The 21,890-nt window shown below is 39.1% G+C and overlaps 3 protein-coding genes across 6 annotated transcripts; 2 read left to right on the top strand and 1 right to left on the bottom strand.

The window, feature by feature from the left end:
* Nucleotides 1-23: 23 nt before the first annotated feature.
* On the bottom strand, nt 24-8,410 carry LOC104425410 (alpha-L-arabinofuranosidase 1). The gene is made up of 18 exons (XM_010038106.3): nt 8,204-8,410; nt 7,193-7,395; nt 6,823-6,877; nt 6,116-6,327; nt 5,794-5,915; nt 5,547-5,700; nt 5,007-5,076; nt 4,339-4,484; nt 4,171-4,216; nt 4,037-4,089; nt 3,652-3,796; nt 2,733-2,851; nt 2,576-2,647; nt 2,397-2,500; nt 1,698-1,754; nt 1,391-1,586; nt 759-905; nt 24-393 (listed from the first exon to the last, which is right to left on the bottom strand). The coding sequence occupies exons 2-18, from the start codon at nt 7,370-7,372 to the stop codon at nt 214-216; spliced, it is 2,058 nt and encodes a 685-aa protein (XP_010036408.2). The 5' UTR covers nt 7,373-7,395; nt 8,204-8,410; the 3' UTR covers nt 24-213.
* A 780-nt stretch (nt 8,411-9,190) lies between these two features.
* LOC104425411 (probable protein S-acyltransferase 1) lies at nt 9,191-12,858 on the top strand. Of its 3 annotated transcripts, none has more exons than XM_010038108.3 (5): nt 9,191-9,730; nt 10,598-10,777; nt 10,864-11,172; nt 11,434-11,655; nt 12,110-12,858. In XM_010038108.3, exons 1-5 carry the CDS (start codon nt 9,608-9,610, stop codon nt 12,578-12,580), a joined length of 1,305 nt encoding a protein of 434 aa, XP_010036410.2. In that variant the 5' UTR covers nt 9,191-9,607; the 3' UTR covers nt 12,581-12,858. The 3 variants fall into 3 exon arrangements, with proteins under 3 accessions (XP_010036410.2, XP_039160384.1, XP_039160385.1); XM_039304451.1 differs by having other exon boundaries at nt 9,633-9,722; XM_039304450.1 differs by lacking the exon at nt 10,598-10,777.
* A 3,822-nt stretch (nt 12,859-16,680) lies between these two features.
* On the top strand, nt 16,681-21,659 carry LOC104425412 (probable protein S-acyltransferase 4). 2 transcript variants are annotated; one of them, XM_010038110.3, is made up of 6 exons: nt 16,681-17,251; nt 17,857-18,030; nt 18,632-18,940; nt 19,771-20,001; nt 20,091-20,617; nt 21,237-21,659. In XM_010038110.3, exons 1-5 carry the CDS (start codon nt 17,198-17,200, stop codon nt 20,613-20,615), a joined length of 1,293 nt encoding a protein of 430 aa, XP_010036412.1. In that variant the 5' UTR covers nt 16,681-17,197; the 3' UTR covers nt 20,616-20,617; nt 21,237-21,659. The 2 variants fall into 2 exon arrangements, with proteins under 2 accessions (XP_010036412.1, XP_039161411.1); XM_039305477.1 differs by having other exon boundaries at nt 21,232-21,659.
* Nucleotides 21,660-21,890: the final 231 nt, after the last annotated feature.

Genomic DNA, 21,890 nt, shown 5'->3' with positions numbered 1-21,890 from the left:
ATCTGTCACAATGCCACAAGCAGTCGAAAAATAAATCTGTCGTCATCGTCGTATTGATTTTGTGAGATTCGATTAACTGATTATGTATCACAAAGTGGATCTAAAACATATTGTAGGAATTAACACTCAAGCTGGGATTAAGAAGATGTCCCAAAGATGAATTTGAGGCATGCTATTGCTGGCTGAAGGGTTGGGAGGCAAAAGGTCTAACCATCAGGAGTCACTGATATTATCGTTCGTCTTCAGCTTCAGACCTCTTTTAGTACTTGGATCTTGAAGATGAGCTGAGCCGGTATATTCTTCTAACAAATCAAATGAAGTGAAAGAATATTGGGAGAGTGTGACTTGCATGTCCTTTCCTGCACTTTTAAGTGGAATTTGTTTTGGAGCCACCTGCATTAATTCAGGAGAGATACATCAAATATGCTGCGATGCAATTTTAACTTCGCATAAACTCATCATTTTCCTGGTTCTTGAAATGACTGCTTATATAATTTCTAAGCAAGTTACAGCAAGTGTTGAATCATATAATTCTGGAAAATTTCCTATATGCGAGGTACCATTTGTAAAAGTCTGATTGAAGAAAATAATCAGAAGATAAATAATGGCTTGTATTCAACAAATGAACCAGCTAGAACTATTAGTGTTAAACGACCTCTCCAGGCCGATGTAGACAGGAGACAGCATGACCTCAAAGATGAGCGTTGGAGACTAGGACGTGATAACTCAAATATGTACGCAATAAAAAAAGAAGATACCTTTTTCGGCTGTTGAAAGGAATTCTCGTCCATCAATTTTCCAGAAGTTAGGACAGTTTTTGAAGAGCCGGACAATTGAATAGAATTTGTATCAAATCCTCCAATAGATATGTTGAGATTAATTGAGCTGTTTCCGAAGTTCACAGCCTGCAAAATTTGAAAATTCTAAACTCAACCGCCACTATATTGCCCAACAAGAATATAGTAGATGCATATTCAATCTTAAGAGGAGCATGATGTTGACAAACCTAATCAAACAAAGAATAAGTATCTGCGAAATCAGCAACCAATGTAACATGCATGATTTTTTGTGCTAATGGAGCATATGCAGTTGCTCTTTAATTATTTTACCAAATGATGCTCAACCAGTTATGACTCATTGTATATGTTCGGTCTTGTCATGACAACGCTATAAATTTCTTTGCCAAAGAATTTGATTGGTTGTGCACCAAATAGTAAGAAAACTTTGATCATTGGCTTCATATTTTCCTTTCCTTATTCAGAATTTTCATTTTCATTCCATCAGAGTCTGGTTGTAAAGGCATTGGTCGATAGGCAAATGGGAGAGACAACACAAGGATGTGTTCATGAGTAAGAGAGAATTCTAAGTTTGCAAAGGACAAATTTCAAACCTTTATTCTTATGTAATTCTTCTCATTAGCAGAATCTTTCCATAAGATAGCAGATGTAACAAGTAATGTCGAGGTTGACTTCAATGTTGTGTTAAGAAGGGTTGCTCCACTTGACTCTGTGAAAAGAGTTTGCATCCAGTAGCTGGGAGTTCCATACAGCTGCGAAGAGTTGAACACGATCGTGTCTGGAGTAGCCCTTGAATGAAGCAGGTTGGTGTCAGTAAGGAAGAATCTTGCTTTCTTTTGCGCTTCTCAAATGGCTTGATAAACTGATAGATATCTTAAGTAAAAGAATGAGAGAAATCACCTTCTGTCGTTTTCATTCACGAGTAGTGGCGCATAACTTGCCATTGCAACAACATCACTGCGAAAATGTAGAAATTGAGATTTAACTAGTATTTACTCTTTTTGCATGAAGAGGAAAACTAACCTAAAGTGCCATTCGAGGGTTAGTCCTTTGTTAAGGCACTTAATGCAGATGAGTGTAGTTTGTATATCAGTATTGAAAAATTGCAAAAGTACTTTATTTTTGTCTTCATATTTAGGTCAAGTGGGAGTTTAGTTCTGGAATATTGTTGGAGCATACTAGCTCATCTCAGACATGAGAGTGAAATCTGTTGAATACTATGATGGCAATTAATATTTTCCCAGGTATACCATATTTGAGAAGATGTCAACTGAAACTTATGGTAAATATGTGTGATCATGGGTGGGCAAGTGTTAACATATAGATATACCATAGCTGCAGTATTATTTATGTCGGCATTGGTTTTTCATTTAAACACATATCTGTATGCATGGTACCATTGACAGTGCTCATTTTAGTGGCATGAGAGATGATGAAATCTTAGCTTCACTATCGTGGATCACATGGGGACACTTCAGCAATACATCCTGATTGAACAAAAAGACAAATGCCATCGTGTTTTCATGTTTTCTCTCAGATTAGACTATCATACAGATGATATCACAAGGTCCTTATTTATAAATGTATTATTAAAGAGACCTGTTCTTTTCTAGCCCAAGAAGGAATGCAGCTTCAGCTAGGGCTGCCAAGAGACTTCCTTTGCCTGCGTCTTTTCCTGTAACGGAATATTCGCTGACAAAAGCCTGAAAGCACCAAAATTGAAGGTTATTCATGTGCACACCTGACCTCTCAAATACGTTAAGGCATGTTGAACGCACCTTCGGACCACTTCGAGACACCTGATCGAACTTACGAGCCATTGAGAACATGTTGCTCGCAGAAGTGTAGACCTTATCAAGAAGCAATGATGTCATCGTTTAATGGGTTTGTATTTACAGAAGAATTCTTGACTGGAAAGATAAAAATAGACTTTACATGAAAATCATAGAGATCGGCTGGGTGATCCAACTGCCCAGAAGAACCATCACAATTTGAGATGATTTGCATGTTCGGATAAGCATCCTTTATAGCTTCATAGAATTTGAGATAATTGCCTGGTCATCAATGAAAATGAAAGAGGACAAACTTGTTAGCTGCAATATTAAGAAATTGGTATGACCTAACTATTTTGCTGTTCCTTGAGCAAAACAACAACCCGTCCCCATAATCAATAGCACAGACTAAATGGTAACAATCTTCTAGGGACTTACATTACAGATAATATGAAGGAGGTGCAATATCACGGTATTTGAATTTATCAGATCGAAGGACGTTATATTGCCTGCTTCTATATGAGGCAAAATTTTGATCAGGGTATATTACAAGAGGGAGCAAAAGAAACGCAATTCCAGATGTCAGTAATGTAAAGCAACTTTGTGTCAAAAAACCTCAGCGAAAGGCGAAAAGGCAGGTCAAAGTTGGTTATAGTGCCTTGACATCAGCAAAACTACATATTACTTTTGATGGCATGTTTATTAATCCTCGCTACTTCATATATAAAATCTGTCCACAAGGTTCTGAGAAGACGATCCTGTGATCTATTAAGATGTTCTGTCCATGAAATTAAATAGCAGGTGCGCCTGGTATCAAGTTTAAATCAATCACCATAAATGAAAGAACACTGCATAATTATGTGATCCGCTCCTTCAATGCAGACAGCTACCTACTACATAGACCAAAGACACAAAAATATGCTGAGATAGGTATGAACTTCTATTCATTAACAGAGAATATGAACCAGATATCTCTACTCCAAACCAAGGTGTATCTTGCAACTACTCGTTAGATGTAACAAAAAGATAAAATGAGAATAGAGGGAATATTAGGAGAAAGAGGATTGCAATAGAAAGCAAACCTCGGTAGTTCTTTTTCCCACAATCTTGGTTCCCAACAGCAACATATCTCAAGTCAAAAGGTTCGGGGTGTCCCATTGCAGCTCGAACTGAACCCCATGTAGAATCTGGATCACCTCTAGCAAACTCAATACCATCAAGGGTTTCCTATAACAGAGGCGGCAAAATATTTTAAGTTAGGGACAAATCAACTCAAAATCTTCAAGGGCACTATAAACCAGAACCAAGCTATAAAGTACTTCCTAAATTCCTAACAATCATTTGCCCTTTCACAGTTCTCACTTGTACCGTCCATTTGCTTCATGTTAGCAACCGCAGTATAAGAATTGAAATTGATGACCAAACATGATAATATGCATCCAGGTGAGGATCAGGTTAAGGGCATACTTTTACAAAAGGAGGCACACTGATAGTTTCAACTTGATCATTATGGCTGAACCCTGCAAAATAAAGTTGGGTTTCTTTATTTTTTTTTTTCAAGGGTATGTGGAATCAACATGTTATAAAGCTATGCAAATTACCACCATTGAATACCCAGACTGGCAATGCACCAAGATCCTCTGCAAGCTGTAGATAACTTTGTGAGGGTAAGTATATGAGAAAAAATAGATTTCTAACTGAAGTCCTTGAAAGAGGGTTTTATATAGTCTAGAAACTAGACAGTTTTATAAGAAGCATGAGATACCAACCTGGAGGAACTCAAAATAGCCAAGTCCATCATCAGTCCAGTATTTCCATACATCATTAAAATGGCCAGGCCTCTCTTCCCAGGGCCCCACGGTTTCCTTCCAGCGAAATGCGTTCGTCAACCATTCACCTTCCACAAAAGATCCACCTACAATGGTTGTGAGGGAACATATTACATTGCGATTTTTGGGGACTAAATAAAAGAACGGTCTGGCTCCAGTTTATGAACATTGGCAGCAGGAAGTGAAAAGGAAATGTTATCGAGCAACAGAACAATCTGTCATTGTTCCGTTCTAAGCTAGAGCAAAAAAGTTACTCGGTTCATTGGCTTAATGGCTTGTAATATGTTAGATTCATCTCAAGGACTGAGCTTCAGGACGTAATCTGCAGCACCCCGAGTCTTAGATGAAACGGAGAGTGGTAGTGAAGTGATATATAAAAAGAGATTTATATGGGAAACACACTTGAGTGCTCCTTTTGGAGCTTGTTCCATATGGATTCGGGCATTGATCCTCCAAATGGTATCAAAGCACAGTCCATAGTCGGGTGGAGGTTGATGTACTTACTGTCAAACTAAGGGCTTGAATTAAGTTCTAGACCTAACATTTGAGGGCAACGGAGGTTCCAAATGTAAAGATGGAAAGAGCTCAACTGTCAAGGCTATGTATACCTGGAAATCTCAGAAATTGTGGTTTTATTTCTGCAAGCATTTGAAAGAGATCATTCCGAAAACCATGTCCCTGCATCTCCCAAAAAAACAAATCTTGTGACTCAAATCATGAAACAAATGAACATGATTAAGCTGAAAAACTTTTTGCACTCTGGAACCACCAAAATGGTTTACTTGAACACCTTCATCTTTTAAAGGTTAAGAAGCTGAATTGATTGTAGAAGCTATGTGATATTAGTATATGCCCAGAAACTGCACACCTTCATATTTTAATTTTCTAGACGTCCTCCAATTCTAAATTCAGCCCATCAATGATACATTGTGACAAACTATATACTTCCTTCTGTTATACATTTAAGCATGACCTTCTATTTTCATATAATCAGAAAAAATTATCAGTGCACAGTGCACTCCAAACATACAAACATACAAGGATGCGCAGTAGATGACAGAAGCTATAGTAGTCTTAAATAGCAAAAGACTCTTCTCAATTCTGTATGACAATCATTGATGATTCCAGCGAAGGAATGCATGCCATACCATGTGAGTATCCAGAGGCGTAGCTGAAAATTGATCAAACCATATCACTCCCTTTTGGGTGGTTGTCAATTGAAGTCTCGAATTATGATTTGTTTCACTCGCCTCTAATAGAAACTCCATCTTTGTCCAGCTTGAAACATCTGAATCAGATGCACTACAAAGACACGCAGAATTTAAGAAGGCAACACGCATTTGCTAAGGGACAATCGACAAAACTATGTGGGCAAAAATAGTTAGCAGTGTGCACCTTATGTTGGCACTAGCCAGCAATGGCGTCCCATTTGAGCCAGCCAAGGCCAAGGATAGATTGATTGATGTTGATGATCGAACATAAAACACTACTTTGTAAGTCTTTCCCTTCTCAATATTCTGGAAAAAGGCAATGATGGTTTAAAGCCTTCTAAAGGCAGGCAAAATATAATCATTCCAGGAGGGGGAAAGTAAAGCGAAGCAAGTATCATCAAGGACTATTAAGTATATCATCAAGGACTATTAAGGAAACTTATACTGAAGTAGATGCATAAAAAAATTGACCAAGATCTGACAGGAATAGAAATCCAAGTTCTAACCATGCCCCAGAACCCTGGGTTATATACACCGACTCCCCCAGCTGGACACACATTGGTTCCTTGGTTATCACAGAGCACATCCATTCTCAGAGCAACGGTATTCCGTTCAAAGCATGACGACCTGTCCGTTGATAAAATCAGTAATGACTCGTCGCCAATGATAGACCAAGGGTCAATGTTTGAGGGGGTATTCTGGCCCCCAGCTTCAAAGCCTGGAAATCCAATGTATAATCTGGATTTTAATATGTGGATAATCTGAGAAAGAACAGTTACAGCTTACTGCCATAGTTAACAATTCAAATGGAAAACATTCTGTGATGACCTTGTGAGTCATAGCACATATTGTGCCTGTCTGAATGCAGGAATGGTATGAAGGTGTTTGGATGAATATTTCTCCACACACATGTTATGCTTAACTATGAGAGCACGTGCAGCTGGGCAATTAGTGTGCAAGTCTGTATGCTTGAAGAACATTAAGTACTTAAACAGCTGCTGGTGCTCATCCAAGTCCAGAGGTTCCCACCTTAAAGCTTGGTCTAAAAGTTTATGCTCATTAAGCTCAGGTGGCCACATGACTAGCAATCTCATTCGGATTTATGTACACATCTAATATGCATATTTACTTGAAAAAGACACGTGGCTCCATATTCACACACTGTCCTCCAAAAAAAAAAAGAAAATAAAATTCAGGAAGATTTATATGTGACCTCTGTTGCTTAAAAGTTCTGCCCACAATCCCCCAGCCCCTGCATGGTTGATTTCCTGCCAAAAAGTCAGAGAAATGCTTAATGCTTAATTCCCAACATATAACAGGGGAAAACAAGACATAAACAAATATGTGATCAAAGGTGCTGTTTCTTTTGAAAAATTCATCCCGTTATCTGCAACAGCCATACTTCAGGCATTACGAAAAAAGATGCAGTCATTTGAGCGGCTGAACAAATTAAGACCGACCAAAGTAGCTGCTAATCAAGCAGTTAGTCTTGAACTCAATGCTGTTAAGTTACAAGTGGATGGTGGGGAAAAGGAAACTGTAGCAACGGCTAATAGCTGTGGTCTGGCAGGCCAAGAACAAACCTCGAAGGTAATACCAAATAGAGTTTCTGGTATTGGCCGACCAGCTGCTTCAGAGGCATTTACGAACAGCTGTGCATTTGGGTTCTTGTCGATTTCGAGAGCAAAGCTTTGCCACACAAAACAGATGCCAATGAAAACGTTGATAAAAAATCTGCTAGACGAGGCCTTGTGAGAACCCATTTTTCTCCTCCCGCATTCAATCTCTGGAAAGCAAAGACAGAGTTGCCGATTAGTTATTGTTTGATTAGTCTCATTAGAGACCTCGTCATTTGTCAGTCTTTTGTTACTGACTCAATTTATCGACTTTGCTGACAACGTAAGGTGACAGCTGAGGAAATCAAAACTGAAAAATTCATCGCCCAACAGCCATGAGTATTTGAAGCTCTAAGTGTACTAATATTATTATGACATGCGCAATCTACTTGGATAAAAAAAGAAGCAGATTTCTCAATATTTCCTGCCGATAAATACAAACATAACTATTGGCTCACAGTCAGGCACATACATCACCAATACCATATCCAAAGCCAAAACATCAAATTTTCCTCACAGACATAAACAAACATCCTGTCTCGCAGATGCAAATGCTGCCACATACATATTTGTGGTGCCCAATCACAGGTGTGCACACACAAGCCCACACACAGAAGTATGTTCAAATAATTAAAAGGACAATCTTTGGAACCAAATAAGAGGAATCAAGAAAAATTATAGCTACGTGGATCTGGATGTGGCCATGCATACATTCAAAGACTGGACACAAATTGCTAGTGTTAACCGCAATACTCCATAGGGTACGTCAAAGAGCCATCTACAACTCACTTGGCCAGGTGGGTGGAAGCAAATCACTTACACAAGTAGAAAGAATTCAATATGTAAATGCTTCTCTTAATGCTGGTGAAGTAGACGCAGCGTTAGTAATGGATACATTGGACAAACCACGAGACTTTGTTCAACAGTAGTCTAAGAGCACGAACGGACTTACCGAGCTACTAAACACACTGGTGTTACCTGGACTATGTAGCTGATAGGCCTCTGTTCTTGAACATCCAAGAGAGGGAAGGAGAAACTGGAATCTGCAAGAAGAGATGAGTGAAAGCAATGATTGGGTTTGTGGATAAACGATGACTTTGACTTCTTATACCCACGAACACAGAGCGAGTGGAGTTGCCACTGCAAAGCCATTTACTAAATGAATGCTTAGTAGTGGACCTTTGGGTTTGCTTTCAAGGGAGAGTCTCATTTAGCAGTGGATTACAAGGCAACACAAAGGGTCTTGTTCTGTCTTGCAAGCCAACTTTCAGATGTCAATGTCAGTGCTAACGTGGATTCTTCGGCGCACGATGATGATGATGAATTGATGATGGCGTGTCGATAAGGCAGCAGTCAGATCATAAAGAAACGATTTAGGCAATAGGAGTTGCCATGATGATGATGATGCATGTTTTTCCTTGTTTTGCGAAGTTCGCCTGGCCCACTTACCATTCGGATAGAGCTGTCCTTGACTAGTTCTTTCGGCTATCTGCCGTGGATAGCATCTGGGGGGTGACGTGGCGCATGATAGTTTATCCAATATTCTCTTGAGTTATATTATTAAATCGGACTTCCTTAATGATTAACTATAAACATTGTGTGTCTAATCATGACACGATATTAAAAACCTAGGTACGAGAAACTATTCAGCGAATTCAATGCATATACGAAAATAATCATGGACAACCGACAACTTGCTCGAATCCCATGGGACTTACCATTTAGCAATAGTCCAAATTCATTTTCAAGCGATATATAAATACAATTATCGAAAAACTGACATAATTGAACATTCTTTTACTAATAACTAGATTAAGGATGCGTGAATGGAACAAGTGAACCGGTAAATATATTTAAGAGGGTCGGATCGGAAAATTTATAATTAGGCGACAATTGAATTCTGGAAGGATTTGTCATATAATTTTGTTTGATATTCAGACAGTTTTTAAACCTACTTGACAACGGTAAACTGCCCGCCCGCCTGAACAGGGACATGAGATCCCCGAGCCGAGCAAATGGGGTGTCGTGTCTTGTCCTTTCCTCGTTCTTCACGCGGCTTTGCGCGCGAAAACGTCGCACTAACCTGGAACATTTTTGCCGAATTTGGACAAGAATCTGTTGAGAGAGAGAGAGAGAGAGATAAGGACGTGGTGTGTGTAGAGATGATGGTGCTGACAGGGCGAAGGTGGTGAAGGGGGGAAGCAGTTATTTCTTTGGCAAAAGAGAGAAGGAAGATGTGAGGAAACTGAAAACACCACCTCCCAATTTCTCATCTTGGACCCGCAGGAATCCTGCAAAATAACAAGAGAAAGAACGCGAGTGGTGTTTTCGGGGGGGAAAAAAAAACAGGGGGTCGAACCGTTGCAGATGTGAGAGAAGAAGATGAGCAGGAACAAAGTCCACAACCATGACGATGGTGGAAGCGATCGTGGCCTCTCCTCCAAAGAATTAGCCTATCCTGGAGCCCTTCCCAGGAGGCTCTACCAAGTTTGGAAGGGTAACAATGTAATCTTTTTCTTCCCTGAGTTTCCATTTGTGTTTGCATGTCGTAATCTTGGCTGCTAATAAGGCGGTTTCTTTATTTGACATGTTGAGCTTTTCTTTGTTCTTGAAATGAACTGTGTCTGATTGGGTCGGGTTCTTGATTGAACCATCGTGTTGTGTTCTGGTTTTCCATTTTTATGATGTCATTTCATTTTGTGCATTGGCCCATTTTTGGTTCGGTTTCATTTGGGTCGTGTTGGACGCCGCCGGCAGATTCTTTTTGATTTGACATTGAATAGTTTGAAAAAGAGAAGGCGCCTCTTTAGCATAATCCTACTTATGTGTCTTATTCACCGCTCAACAACATCCTTTACATGCTTGTCTGAATATATCTGAGAGTGATCTCTTCATTTGTTGAGTGGAATGTGTCATGTTGGCATCTCCTTTCTGCAAATATGCATGTTCGATAATTTCTTTTGGCTACATTGACAGGTAAAAAATATATGAATAATTGCAGATTATCTTGATGAGCATTGGAGTATTCAGTTGGAAGCTTGACATTGTGGTGTGTGGTATTATAAAGTGCCTGCTAAATGAATCTTATGTGCTGGTTGTTCATGTTTAACCTTGTCATTTTGCTGCTCAAATCTTATATCGTTGACTCACAAATGAGTTCAAAATCATAACAAGTTGATGCGGCTTTAGTCGGACCATGTATTTTCAGCGGAAAAAATCCAGGAATTAATTATTAGATGACCATAAGGCTTCTCTGATCTAAAGACTGACTTCTTTCCCCCATGCGGCTGATCTGCCATCTTGATGTGGATGATGAGATTTTCACCTTTTATTTGTCTTCAAGTTGATTGATGAATTTGGTTTGTCTCTTAGAAATTCCTCTGCGGTGGGAGATTGGTCTTCGGTCCAGATGCTGCATCGGTGTTGTTGACCACTACCCTCATTGGAGGCCCCGCAATAACATTCTGCATAAAAATGCTTTTGCTAATCGGTGAAGTGAATCCACTATTTGGGTACATCGTTCTGATTGTGGGATTGGTCCTCACTGTTCTGGTTGGTTCGTGTAATGTTTCTTTCACATGTTGCAAATTAATGGCATTGCTTAGTTACAAGGGTTAAGCCGTCCAAAATCTGTGCAGGACTTCATTTTTCTATTCCTTACCTCTGGTAGAGACCCTGGTATAATTCCAAGAAATTCACAGCCACCCGAATCAGATGAAGTATGCGATGCAACTACTCCATCGACAGAGTGGATCAATAGTAAAATGCCAGATCTGAAACTGCCAAGAACCAAGGATGTACAAGTGAATGGTCAAACAGTAAAAGTGAAGTTCTGTGATACTTGTTTGCTATATCGACCACCACGTGCTTCTCATTGCTCCATCTGCAACAACTGTGTGCAAAGGTTCGATCATCACTGTCCATGGGTTGGTCAGTGCATTGCATTAGTAAGTTATTTGCATGTTATCATTAATTATGCTGTTCAATCCCCCATTTAATCTCTTTATTCTGGAACTTTTAAGTCAACGAGCTTTCATAACTTACATCTTGTATTTATCCCTGTATCTGAAAACACAGTTTTGCTGCTATGAGCATTTTGAAGATATTGCTACAAAAAGAGATTCTAATCCTTTGTATTTATCTTGTCGTCGTTTGAGCACCATGGTGCCAGAAACTGACAGAATCATTCATATCAACTTTTGTTGCAGCGTAACTATCCATTCTTTATATGTTTCATATCCACATCAACCTTCTTGTGCATATACGTGTTTACCTTCTCGTGGATCAACATTATTCGACAAGGAGGCAATCTCTGGAAGGCCATGTCGCGTGATGTCCTCTCAGTTGTTTTACTAATATATTGCTTCATTGCTTTCTGGTTTGTTGGCGGGCTCACAGTGTTCCATCTTTACTTGATCAGCACCAACCAGGTAACTCTCTTGATGCTATCTGTTCCCGATGCTATTTGAAATATATAATTTTTTTAATCGGGATTCTCTTTCACATTCATTTTTCTTTTTCTTTAGTTGCTTTTATGACTTCCGTCTCCTTTGGTTTCTTCTTTGTCTCTGGCAAGTATCTCTAACTTGTGGAGCGACACTACATGTGTTTTTGCCAATTCTGCAAGCTTCGTGTGGTGCCACGCTTCATTAACCACTAGATAGCTTTACTCATAACAAAGTTCCAGTGCAGTAGAACGAGTCATTGATTTTTTGCAGGGCCAATTATTTTTTATCTTTCTTTTCTTTGTTATGTCTGCATGATTTTTTCTATTTCTATTTAACGCAACCAATAGAAATTGGCTTCTCATTGCTTTCTCGATGAGTCGAACCCCATGAACTTGTGGTCTAAATTTGCCATTTCTTTGGCATTTGGTTCTTCCAGACAACCTACGAGAATTTCCGCTATCGCTATGAAAAGAAGGAGAATCCATATACCAAGGGAATGCTAGGAAATGTTAAGGAGCTTGTCTTTGGCAAGATCCCACCTTCAATGATCAATTTTCGAACTTGGACATCAGACTATGAGACCGGCGGATCTGTCACCTCCGAGTTTGAGAAAGGCTATGTAATTTCTAGAGGAAACTTTGACATAGAAAGCGGGGGTTCTCTTCAGAAGGAGGGCGACCCTCATCTTCCAGGTATTCTGCAGAGGCTTGATTATGGTGGCGTTGACGAGAAGTTGAAGAGAAAAGAGAGAGAGGGATCTGTTGCATTCGATCCATTCTTCTTCCCTGCTCATCTAGATTCAAAGTATCCAAAGCAGCAATTGGATGACGGACTTAAAATCAGTTCGGGTCACAGAATAGTGGATACAGGCTCCCCTCAAATTGCATCTATCAGTCCACCGAGATAGAGGTATTGTGTTTCTTCTTTTGCTTCATAGACACGACTTCATCTCTGTATGAAGTATATGAAGTTTTCAGGGGCTAAGTTAAACAAAGGAACAGAAAGGAAAAGGTTGCCTGCGAAATGCAGCCTAGAGGTTTTCTGAAATTCAAAGCAGGCTTCATTGTGTAAAAATCATGCCGCATGCCCTCAGTGGCGCTTTTTTGTTTCTTTGCCGCAGCTAACTCGTCAGTGATTTTGCTGTTTGTGGACTTCAAACGTTGAGACCCTGATTTCTGTGGACTAGTAAATTCATTTGATGAGGCTTGAATTGTAGTTGCCGTAGCAAATCAACCTGCATATGAAGAAAATGAACGAGAGAAATTGCAAGCAATTAACTAAATTGAAGGCAGTCGGGCTGTACATTTGAAGGTTGCTGTACAAACTTGTGGAAAGTAAATGATGAACAGTTGCAGAGCCTTGGTGGGATTTGAGGATAATACTCATAATGAGAAAAAATGTTTGTGTAATGGGTGTGCTACATTGAATCCTTTTAAAAGTACAATATGTGTATTCAGTTATAATTACAATGTCTATAGATAAGTTCCTCTAAAGCTGGAACCGGGCACGGCATCTCTAAAATGGGTCATTTTGGAGGAAAGATTATTGGTTGGTAGAGCACATAGCATGAATATATCTTGTATTTTCATGCTTGTTTGCTGAACAGGAGTGTCGAACAGAAAGAAGTATAGGCATTGCCGAGTTTATGCGGTCGTTACCCTGTTTATTCAAGGTAAAATCAAATTTGCATTCTGAATTTAGCGAAGCAAAATTCCTAATTCTCTGTCACTGTTCAAACTGGTTCCCATAATAAGCCCATTCTTCATTCCATAAAGTTGAGGGATACAGCAGTAGCTTGAAATGAAATGCGGCCTGAGAATTAAATAGAGGAGTCGCGCATGTAACTTGGCAGATCCAAAAGATGATCTGTGATCTCTTGTTCGCAACAACAAGCTTCAAAACAGAGGATGAATGCAACAAAATGGATGTAGTTCATGATTGTCATATACGTTTTAGAGAGAGAGAGAGAGAGAGAGAGAATTGAATCCAGCACATACTTCTCAACTCTTTTTGGCAGCCCAGTTCCTGGCGCGTTCTTATCATACTTACAACTCCATCTTGGTTCATTGTTGCTTTCTCCATGGATACTTGAGAATATGTTGGACTTGAGCTCAAATTTTGAGGGCTGAGGCAGGTTACCCTTTTCAAACTAGCAGACTAGCGGAAGTGAACGAGCGAGAGAGAGAGATTTTCCGTTGTATGAATGATCGCCCGGTACTTACCTGCTAGAATAGAGTAGGATCTTCTTTTTGGTTGAGGAGAACAAGCAAAAAAATGCGGTTTCTCTGTCGAGAATGTCCTCCTTTTCCTTTTTGCTTGGAAACCAGCTCCTCGAATGGACCGGGGGCATCTACAGGGAATATCTGTTCCGCGCTAATCTGGCCTCTTTGTTTGTATGATGTATCATCGATCAAGCATCTTCTTCCCCTCGGAGGTCGAACCGTTCTTTAGGGCGCTGGGACTCGTCCTTGGCATCGACCTAAATGCCAGCGCCGTGTCCACGACAGGGATCGCGAGGAAAAAGGACAGCCTTATCTTTTTTTAGCGAGAGATGCAAAGTCGCAGAATCATCACTTGTCTTGCCATCTGATCTTTGTTGTGACGCGTGCTTATCGTTTTTCATGTGCATGCCGAGCTTCGAGATTGAGATCGATCTTTGCGTCAGGGCTAATCGACCTGCTGGGTCGTTGAATCTATGCATGCGTGGCCAATAATGGAGTGCATCGGACTAGTCGAGCACTCGATTAATCTTTATTCACGTGTTGTAGTACTGTACGCTTTGTTCTTGGGTCCGAGATGGCTCCTAAAGGACGAATGAACAAGCAGGACGACTCTTAATTAATTACCGGGCGTTACCGCGTGTTAGATCCTAATTAAACTCATACTAAGTGGTGACTTGTTTTTCATTACCAACCATCACGCTTTGACTAGTCTATCAAAAGGACTTAATTGTACATTCTTAATTAAGTAAAAGACTAGATTATATCAATTGAAAAGTTTAATGACTTGATTGCAGTCTGCAGATGAAATTTGAAGACTTCTTGCGTTCATTTTGCATTGACTTGCGCACGAGAAAAGACTGGACAGGTACAAAGAAATTTTGCAAAGTAGACATCTGCTCGTGGCCTTTGAGGAGAATCTTCTTGTCTGGCCGCCCACAAAAGGCGAGGGATTCCAGTCAGCCAACGGAAGAACAAGGTTTTGGCCAAAACAACAAAAGAACAAGGAAACATTCGAAACCTAAGAATATTTACTCCCTTTGTAAAGTTTCATCATATTAATGTGAATTTACACCCCCCTAAATAAGAAATTTCCTACTTTCCTTCCACAATTTAAGAATGATAACAAGATTACATACTTAATTTTAAGAAAATTAATATATGACTATGCATGTTGATGGTCGATATCTAATTATAGAACAGAATTTCCAGGAGTCTAGGGATTTGCGAAAAAAAAATGAAATTAATTCAAATATTAGTCACAAAGAAGAAAAAGACCTTCAGTTCGGATTTTTGTTTGATTAGCCGAACATTAGAAGGATACAGATGTTGGCATGGTTTGGATGTTGCGGTTGTAAATTGCTAATAGATGAGAGCAAACCAATAAGCTTATGAAGGGTTCATACCATATGAAGTTCCCTTTCTTATTTTTTTAGTGAAAAGTTAGACGAATTTTAAGTATTGATTATTAGTTGATTTTTTAAGGGGTTAATTCCATTGAAAATCTCAAATTGACACCTTATGATACATTTATCATAAATTAATTTTCATCTTGTAAAAAAAATTCAAAACAAGTAGGTATCTCGCACATAAATCTACACTCTGGTAGCATCTGTTTGGTATCCCGCGTAAAATGTGCACGCCTGAACGATATGTAATTTTTCAACTCTAGAACTGTCATTCTTCACGTTAGATCCATTTTGTGGTTGTCCGTCAATTCGAGTTAATTGGAGGTTTTTCTTGTGAGATGAGAATGAGCTTAGGATGAATCTTTCGCAAGGGCATCACTTCGAGACTTTTAATGGAATCAATCCGAGTCATTGGCTCTTTTTTATTTTCTTGTCTTAATCAATCCTAATTTATTCTCTCTTATGCCCACCCTCCTCCCACGTTGATGATAATAAACATGACTTCCACACATCCCAAATCTCGACGGCCATTTGTCTTCGTTGTTTCGAGAGGATCAAACACAATAAGACAAATCGGTCGGACATTCCATTGTCTATGCGCTTTTATAATTTTTCATAATTTTTTTTAAAAAAATTAAAAATTAAAGAGAGACAACATCGGGCGACAAGGAAAAAAGAAAAGGAAATTCAAAAACGAAGAACAAGCGAGCTGTGAATGTGATGGCACGTCGGTTCGAGGACCAGCACCAATGCTCCGAGGACCAACGAAAACGCGTAAACTTTTTATTTTTATTTTATTTTAATTATTTAAACACTAATTATTTATTTATTTCATTTCCCATTAATCCTAAAAGAAATAATCATATAAATAGTAGAACTTTTAATTTCTTTAATATGGTACATGAACTTTTAGCATAATAGGTAATATGATCTCTAAATTTTTAATTTGTTTAATGCGGTCAGTGAATTTTTGATACATATTTAATTTAATATTCAATGAGCTAAATCGAATATGTATCAAAAGATCACATTGAACAAATAAAAAGTTCAGTTCAATATACAACGCGATCCCTAAACTTTTAATTTGTTTAATGTGATTTCTGAACTTTTAGTACATATTTAATATTATCTTTCCACTAATTTAAATTCAAATATAATATTAAATATTTTTATAAAGCCCAAGAGACTATATAAAATATGTATCAAAAGTTTGGAAATCGTATCGAATAAATTAAGAATTCAGAAACGATGTCTTAAGATCGCTAAACGAACGAAAAGTTACATTGCACCAAACTCCAGAGACTACCGTGTCCACTAATTCCTCGGTCCCGAAGTCCAGAAGATGATTAGAATAATATAAAAAATTAATAAACAAAAGGGCGCACGACAGTTGACACCCGCGAGAAAATTGAAACTTCCGCCCCCTCACCGTTCTGTGCAGGAGAGAGAGAAGCAGTAATGTGACAAGATCATGGTATATTCCAATGTTCCATCTCACAGCAACAAAGAAGAAGAAGAAGAAGAAGGAAGGAGGAGGAGGAAAGGAGAGGGGGGTTTTTGGGTGCGGAGAGCAGAGGCAGACAACGCTGTTTTTTTGGGTTCTCTTCTGTCGTTATTCCGTTCGATTTGAATAAGATTTCTCTCTCTCTTTCTCGACTCCAGCTTTTGCTGAGTTTCTTGCCGGGCCGTACTGCACGAAGTTTCGAAATTTGGAGTGGGTGGTCTTCTGGGTTTGCGTTTCGATGCTCTTTTTTGGGTAAATTTCGGTTCTTTTTCTTCTTCCCTTTCTTGGCGATGCTTTCCCTGTGAAGACGACGATCGGGGAGAGAGGTGCGAGGAAAGAGAGCGATATCTGGCATCGTCTGTTGTAGTCGTCGATACCTTTTCTCGCCAAGAATGGCAGAGGACGCCAAGCCCAGGAGGCTCTATCAGGTCTGGAAGGGAAGCAATGTGAGTCTCTCTCTCTCTCTCTCTCTCTCTTTAATGCAGTTCTTCTACTTTATCTGGAACTGGTGCTGTTCGACGCGGTTGCGTTCGTGGGATTTCCAATGCCTGGATTTTAGCGCGTGAACTGTTCTGTATTGCCTTTTTGCGTTCCTTGTGATGATGATTTCGATTCCGCGATCAGCGAATTGTGGGTACTTTGGCTTCTGTGCAGTCAGTGGAATTTGTTCGTCATTCTAGTACTTTGGCCAGATCAGCGAATTGTCTGCTTGTGTGAGTAGGGTGCTTCGCCGTTCTTTTCTTAGAGGGTTTTGCGATTTGTAGTTGATTGTGCTGTCGCTCTGTGCATTAATTGACCATTGTTCGGTATGTTTATGTTTGATCGCTAACCATCTTGTAGTGTCAACTGCTCATGTGGAGGGACTTGTTATTCCTTGGATGAAATTTGGTAGTGGTCTTAAAATTGCATGAGACAGCGCAATTGAGAAGAAGGATTGGGAGCAATAGATCTTTATATGATTATGGATCTTGAAATTTCAGAACTAATGATACCGTTTGGTGATGTCTAATACTTTTTGTCTCTCTTTCTTCTTCTCCCTTTTCTGGGTCAGAGATTTTTCTGCGGAGGGAGGTTGATTTTTGGGCCTGATGTTGCGTCCGTGTTGCTTTCGATCCTCCTTATTGCTGGCCCTGCAATTGCTTTCTGCATCAGAGCCCATTCCAAAATGGAAGATCATTCCTATGCATTGCCTGCACTGATTGGCGGCTTTATTCTCGCTGTTATGGTATGTGTGTCAGAGCTTCCATCACACTGACAAATTAAACTTTGTTTTCAATAGCCTATTGCATGTTAATGTTCTTTTCAGTTGGCAAGAATTTTTTTTCCCGTCAGTTTTGCTTGGTAATCATAGATATGTGAAAAGCTTTATTAAATGTGCTTGGCGGAACAATATTTTTTCTGTCGGTGCCATCCATCTCTCGAGCAATGCCTTCTAATATCTACAAGATAAGAATTTGAGGAACCTGATCTTCACAGAGTAACATGTAACTTTTGATGCATTACAGTATATGCCTTTTCTCTTATTTCTTTGGGTTTTGACTATGCAACAGAAACTCTGAAAGAAAAATTTAAGAGAGAACACATCCCATATTGGCATTTCGTGGAGACAATTTCTCACTCCAGAATCTAAATGATGAACTGAATGTGTGTTGACTTTGCATTTCTGGAACTTTATGTACTGCGGTTCAAGGAAGTGTTTTCTAGTGATATTCGACTGGATAAATTCTTCACATTTACAATGTGAATACTGATGACTTGGATTCTCAGTCGGGTATGTCCTGTTGTGTATGGTTGTTCGCTGACTCATACTACACATTTTCATGCAGGATTTAATTTTTCTTTTTGTCACTTCTGCTAGAGATCCTGGGATAGTCCCTAGAAATTCTAAGCCTCCTGAATCAGATGATACCTTTGATGCTACTACCCCATCAATGGAGTGGGTTAATGGGAGAACACCTCATATGAAACTACCCCGAACAAAGGATGTGATTGTGAATGGTGTTCCAGTAAAAGTGAAGTACTGTGATCCTTGCTTGCTATTTCGTCCTCCTCGTGCTTCTCATTGCTCAATCTGCAACAATTGTGTCCAGAGATTTGACCATCATTGTCCATGGGTTGGCCAGTGCATTGGAATAGTAAGTAATTTTAAGTTGAGCATCTTCTAAAAAAAAGAAAAAAAGAAAAAAATCTCATATTTAGCCTGATAAACCATGTCAATATAATCTGTTTTTGTAAATATAGATGGGTTTGTCATTTTTTCCTTCTTGTTTCTGTCCAATCTTAATTAAGTTGTACCTGCCGGGAGTATGGTGAGGTAAGTTGAAGATTTTTTTTTGTGCGTGAACACATCACTCTATTTCCAGATAGTGAAATTCAAATCAATGATATCTTATATTTATTCCCATGGCAATTTGCATCTCCCAATGAATCTTATTAGATTCACTGTGTTTTCACCCTGTAATGAAATTTTCAAGCCTAGGTCGGTCTGCAAGTGCATTGTTTGTCCATGAATGATGCTCTCCTAGTTAGGTGTTACCAGTTCAAGATTGATGTCACTAGGATCTAGGACTCTGAATCTGCAATAAGAAAAACAATGACATCGGAATCGAACACTTATCTTGATAATTACATAAGGAAAATCTGTTTATAGATTCTACAAGAACTTATAAACAAAAAGTCTGCACATTTACTTGCAAAGAGCAACATTATCCATTTGTAAATAATTTCTACTAGAGAAAATTGACTGCATTTCCTTGATTAGGGGAACTGATACAGAGCTTAATTAGTAGGAGTTCCTCTTGTGAAGTCATACTCGTTTTGCATGCTTTTTGTTGGTCATGGATGGAAAGATATGTTGTTTGGTTTTTATATGAAATTTAACTGCACCTTAAAAATGCTTTTCCTTCACCCTCATTTGATCTTTTCACTTCTTAACTAAACTTTCTTACCTTCCTTCTTGGTGCAGCGTAATTACCGATTCTTCTTCATGTTTATATCAACTTCAACCGTGTTGTGCATATATGTGTTCGCATTTTCTTGGATTGACCTTCTACAACTGAAAAGAGCAAAAAATTCTATCTGGAAGGCTATGTCAAATGATTACTTGTCAGATTTTCTCATTATCTACTGCTTTGTAGCGGTCTGGTTTGTTGGTGGTTTAACAGTTTTCCACTCCTATCTGATTAGCACAAATCAGGTGATCTTTCTGTCCCTCTCAAAGCAATGTCCGATTGTGCATTTACCAGGAATTAATCTTGCAAAAGTTTGATTCTTCTGCTTGTGCAGACCACCTATGAGAACTTCCGCTACCGCTACGATAAAAAGGAGAACCCCTATAACAAGGGGGTCATGGGAAACCTTAGGGAAGTTTTCTTCTCTAAGATCCCACCTTCAATGAACAATTTCCGTGCATTTGTCGAGGTAGAGGAAGAAGACGCTGTGGGTGTGGTGACTCCAAACTTCGGTGAAGGTATTATGAGCTCAAATGAGAAAATAGATATAGAGATGGGAATGAAGCTTACAGAGGATGGTGGCTTCACTCTTCCTGAAATCTTGCGCAACTTGGAATATGATGATTCAGATGATGATTTGAAGAATTCAGAAGAAGATGGAGGGCATTTTGACTCGATTTTCCCTGTAGAGCAAGACATGAAGGAACCCACAGGAACAACTATCCTTGGTGATCAAGTGACTTGTTCTGGACAGAAAGCCAGAGAACCTGTGTATAGCTCCAGTGCTTTAGAAGATGACAATATTGCAACAGAAAAGAAAGATGATATGAGCGGCTCCAATCAAACTGCTGCACCATAAAGGTCAATTTTGTTCTTTCTCTATTATGCCTTTTTTGGCTTTTTGTTTGTACTTATGAAATTTGCAGTCCAGGTTGAGAGGAATAATCTTCTTATAAGTAGTATATTATAATATTTATCTGCACATTCGGCATACATCCCATGTGATGACCCTATAACGAGGACAGGCATCTACTTGTGGGAGGGGATATGCAAAATTGAAAAGCTCTTATCAACCTTTTGGTGTGTGACCATCAAGATCTCTTCCTTAGGACGTTAGGAACCCATATGGTTAGGAGATACTTTCAGCTAATCGTTGGTCAACATGTTTTCCTTATCCATGTGACAGCAACTTCGCATGTCCAAAGTCAGCAGAAGTTTTCACTTGGTACAGCGTGATCTTTTTATAAAAAAGTTCTTGCTGTTGAATGTTGAAGCCGAGATACTGAAACCGATGGTTTATTGAAATGCAACATTGAGGACGTCATGAAAAGAGTTTAGGTCATTCTTAGATATTGGTTTGAATTCCTTCTAGTTACTATGCTTTTCTTGTTGGATTGATGTCTAGTTACCATGCTTTTCTAGTTGGATTGACGTCATTAACTAGGCATTGACAAATCTTTCCTTATCTTATCCAGAGCAGAGGTTAGAGAATATCACATTACCACAGTTGAATTAGTTGGTGAACTGAGAGGAAGCTGGTAAACTCATCAGAAATGTTAAACTGGAGGACTGATGCTCTTGACGCTGGACAAGGAGACAATGCCTTTAGTCAGATACTGGCATCTGCTAATTATTTGTTCAAAAGCATGCGAATGGCTTGTGCATTTGGATATGACACGGAATCCCATGAGATAAGAGATGGTTTTGGTTCACGGAAAAATGGTTTGTGATTCTGAAGTAGGTTTTCAATGTCAGATTTCATGTGGTTTATACGGTTAACTAGATTGAGTTATCTCCTTTTGTGTCTGCTGGAGTATTTAAACATGAACAATAAACTTTGTGCTCACCCATGTACTTTCTTTCAATATCTCAGCAAAGTATTCTCTGGATTTTAGTTCAAGAACTCGATAATTGATCCCGCATTTCAAGCACTGCCATCTCTGGAAGATGGCAGTACTTGCATTGCAGACTAAGGATCCTTAGTCTTCTAATGCAAATGGTAAAAAAATCAGTAGCTTTTTATACTACTTACTGGGTAGTGAACTTTGAAATCTCAGCTAATCCTCAATTAAGTAAAGTTTGTTCTACTGCTAATTCAGTGCATGTAGGTAAATGCATGGAGCTCCCAAAGTCC

This window comes from Eucalyptus grandis, chromosome 11 (assembly GCF_016545825.1).
Source record: "Eucalyptus grandis isolate ANBG69807.140 chromosome 11, ASM1654582v1, whole genome shotgun sequence".
NCBI classification, from domain to species: Eukaryota; Viridiplantae; Streptophyta; class Magnoliopsida; order Myrtales; family Myrtaceae; genus Eucalyptus; species Eucalyptus grandis.
This window is presented reverse-complemented; position numbering and strand designations above follow the sequence as displayed.

Excerpts from the sequence above, each read along its gene's own strand:
- LOC104425412 (XM_010038110.3), top strand. The coding sequence starts at position 17,198 with ATGGCAGAGGACGCCAAGCCCAGGAGGCTCTATCAGGTCTGGAAGGGA. Across the intron at positions 18,031-18,631 it reads GCTTTATTCTCGCTGTTATG|GATTTAATTTTTCTTTTTGT; the intron begins GTATGTGTGTCA and ends ATTTTCATGCAG. Across the intron at positions 18,941-19,770 it reads TTGGCCAGTGCATTGGAATA|CGTAATTACCGATTCTTCTT; the intron begins GTAAGTAATTTT and ends TTCTTGGTGCAG.
- LOC104425411 (XM_010038108.3), top strand. The coding sequence starts at position 9,608 with ATGAGCAGGAACAAAGTCCACAACCATGACGATGGTGGAAGCGATCGT. Across the intron at positions 11,173-11,433 it reads TTGGTCAGTGCATTGCATTA|CGTAACTATCCATTCTTTAT; the intron begins GTAAGTTATTTG and ends CTTTTGTTGCAG. Across the intron at positions 11,656-12,109 it reads ACTTGATCAGCACCAACCAG|ACAACCTACGAGAATTTCCG; the intron begins GTAACTCTCTTG and ends TGGTTCTTCCAG.
- LOC104425410 (XM_010038106.3), bottom strand. The coding sequence starts at position 7,372 with ATGGGTTCTCACAAGGCCTCGTCTAGCAGATTTTTTATCAACGTTTTC. Across the intron at positions 3,797-4,036 it reads GTGTGCCTCCTTTTGTAAAA|GAAACCCTTGATGGTATTGA; the intron begins GTATGCCCTTAA and ends CCTCTGTTATAG. Across the intron at positions 906-1,390 it reads AGAATTACATAAGAATAAAG|GCTGTGAACTTCGGAAACAG; the intron begins GTTTGAAATTTG and ends CAAATTTTGCAG.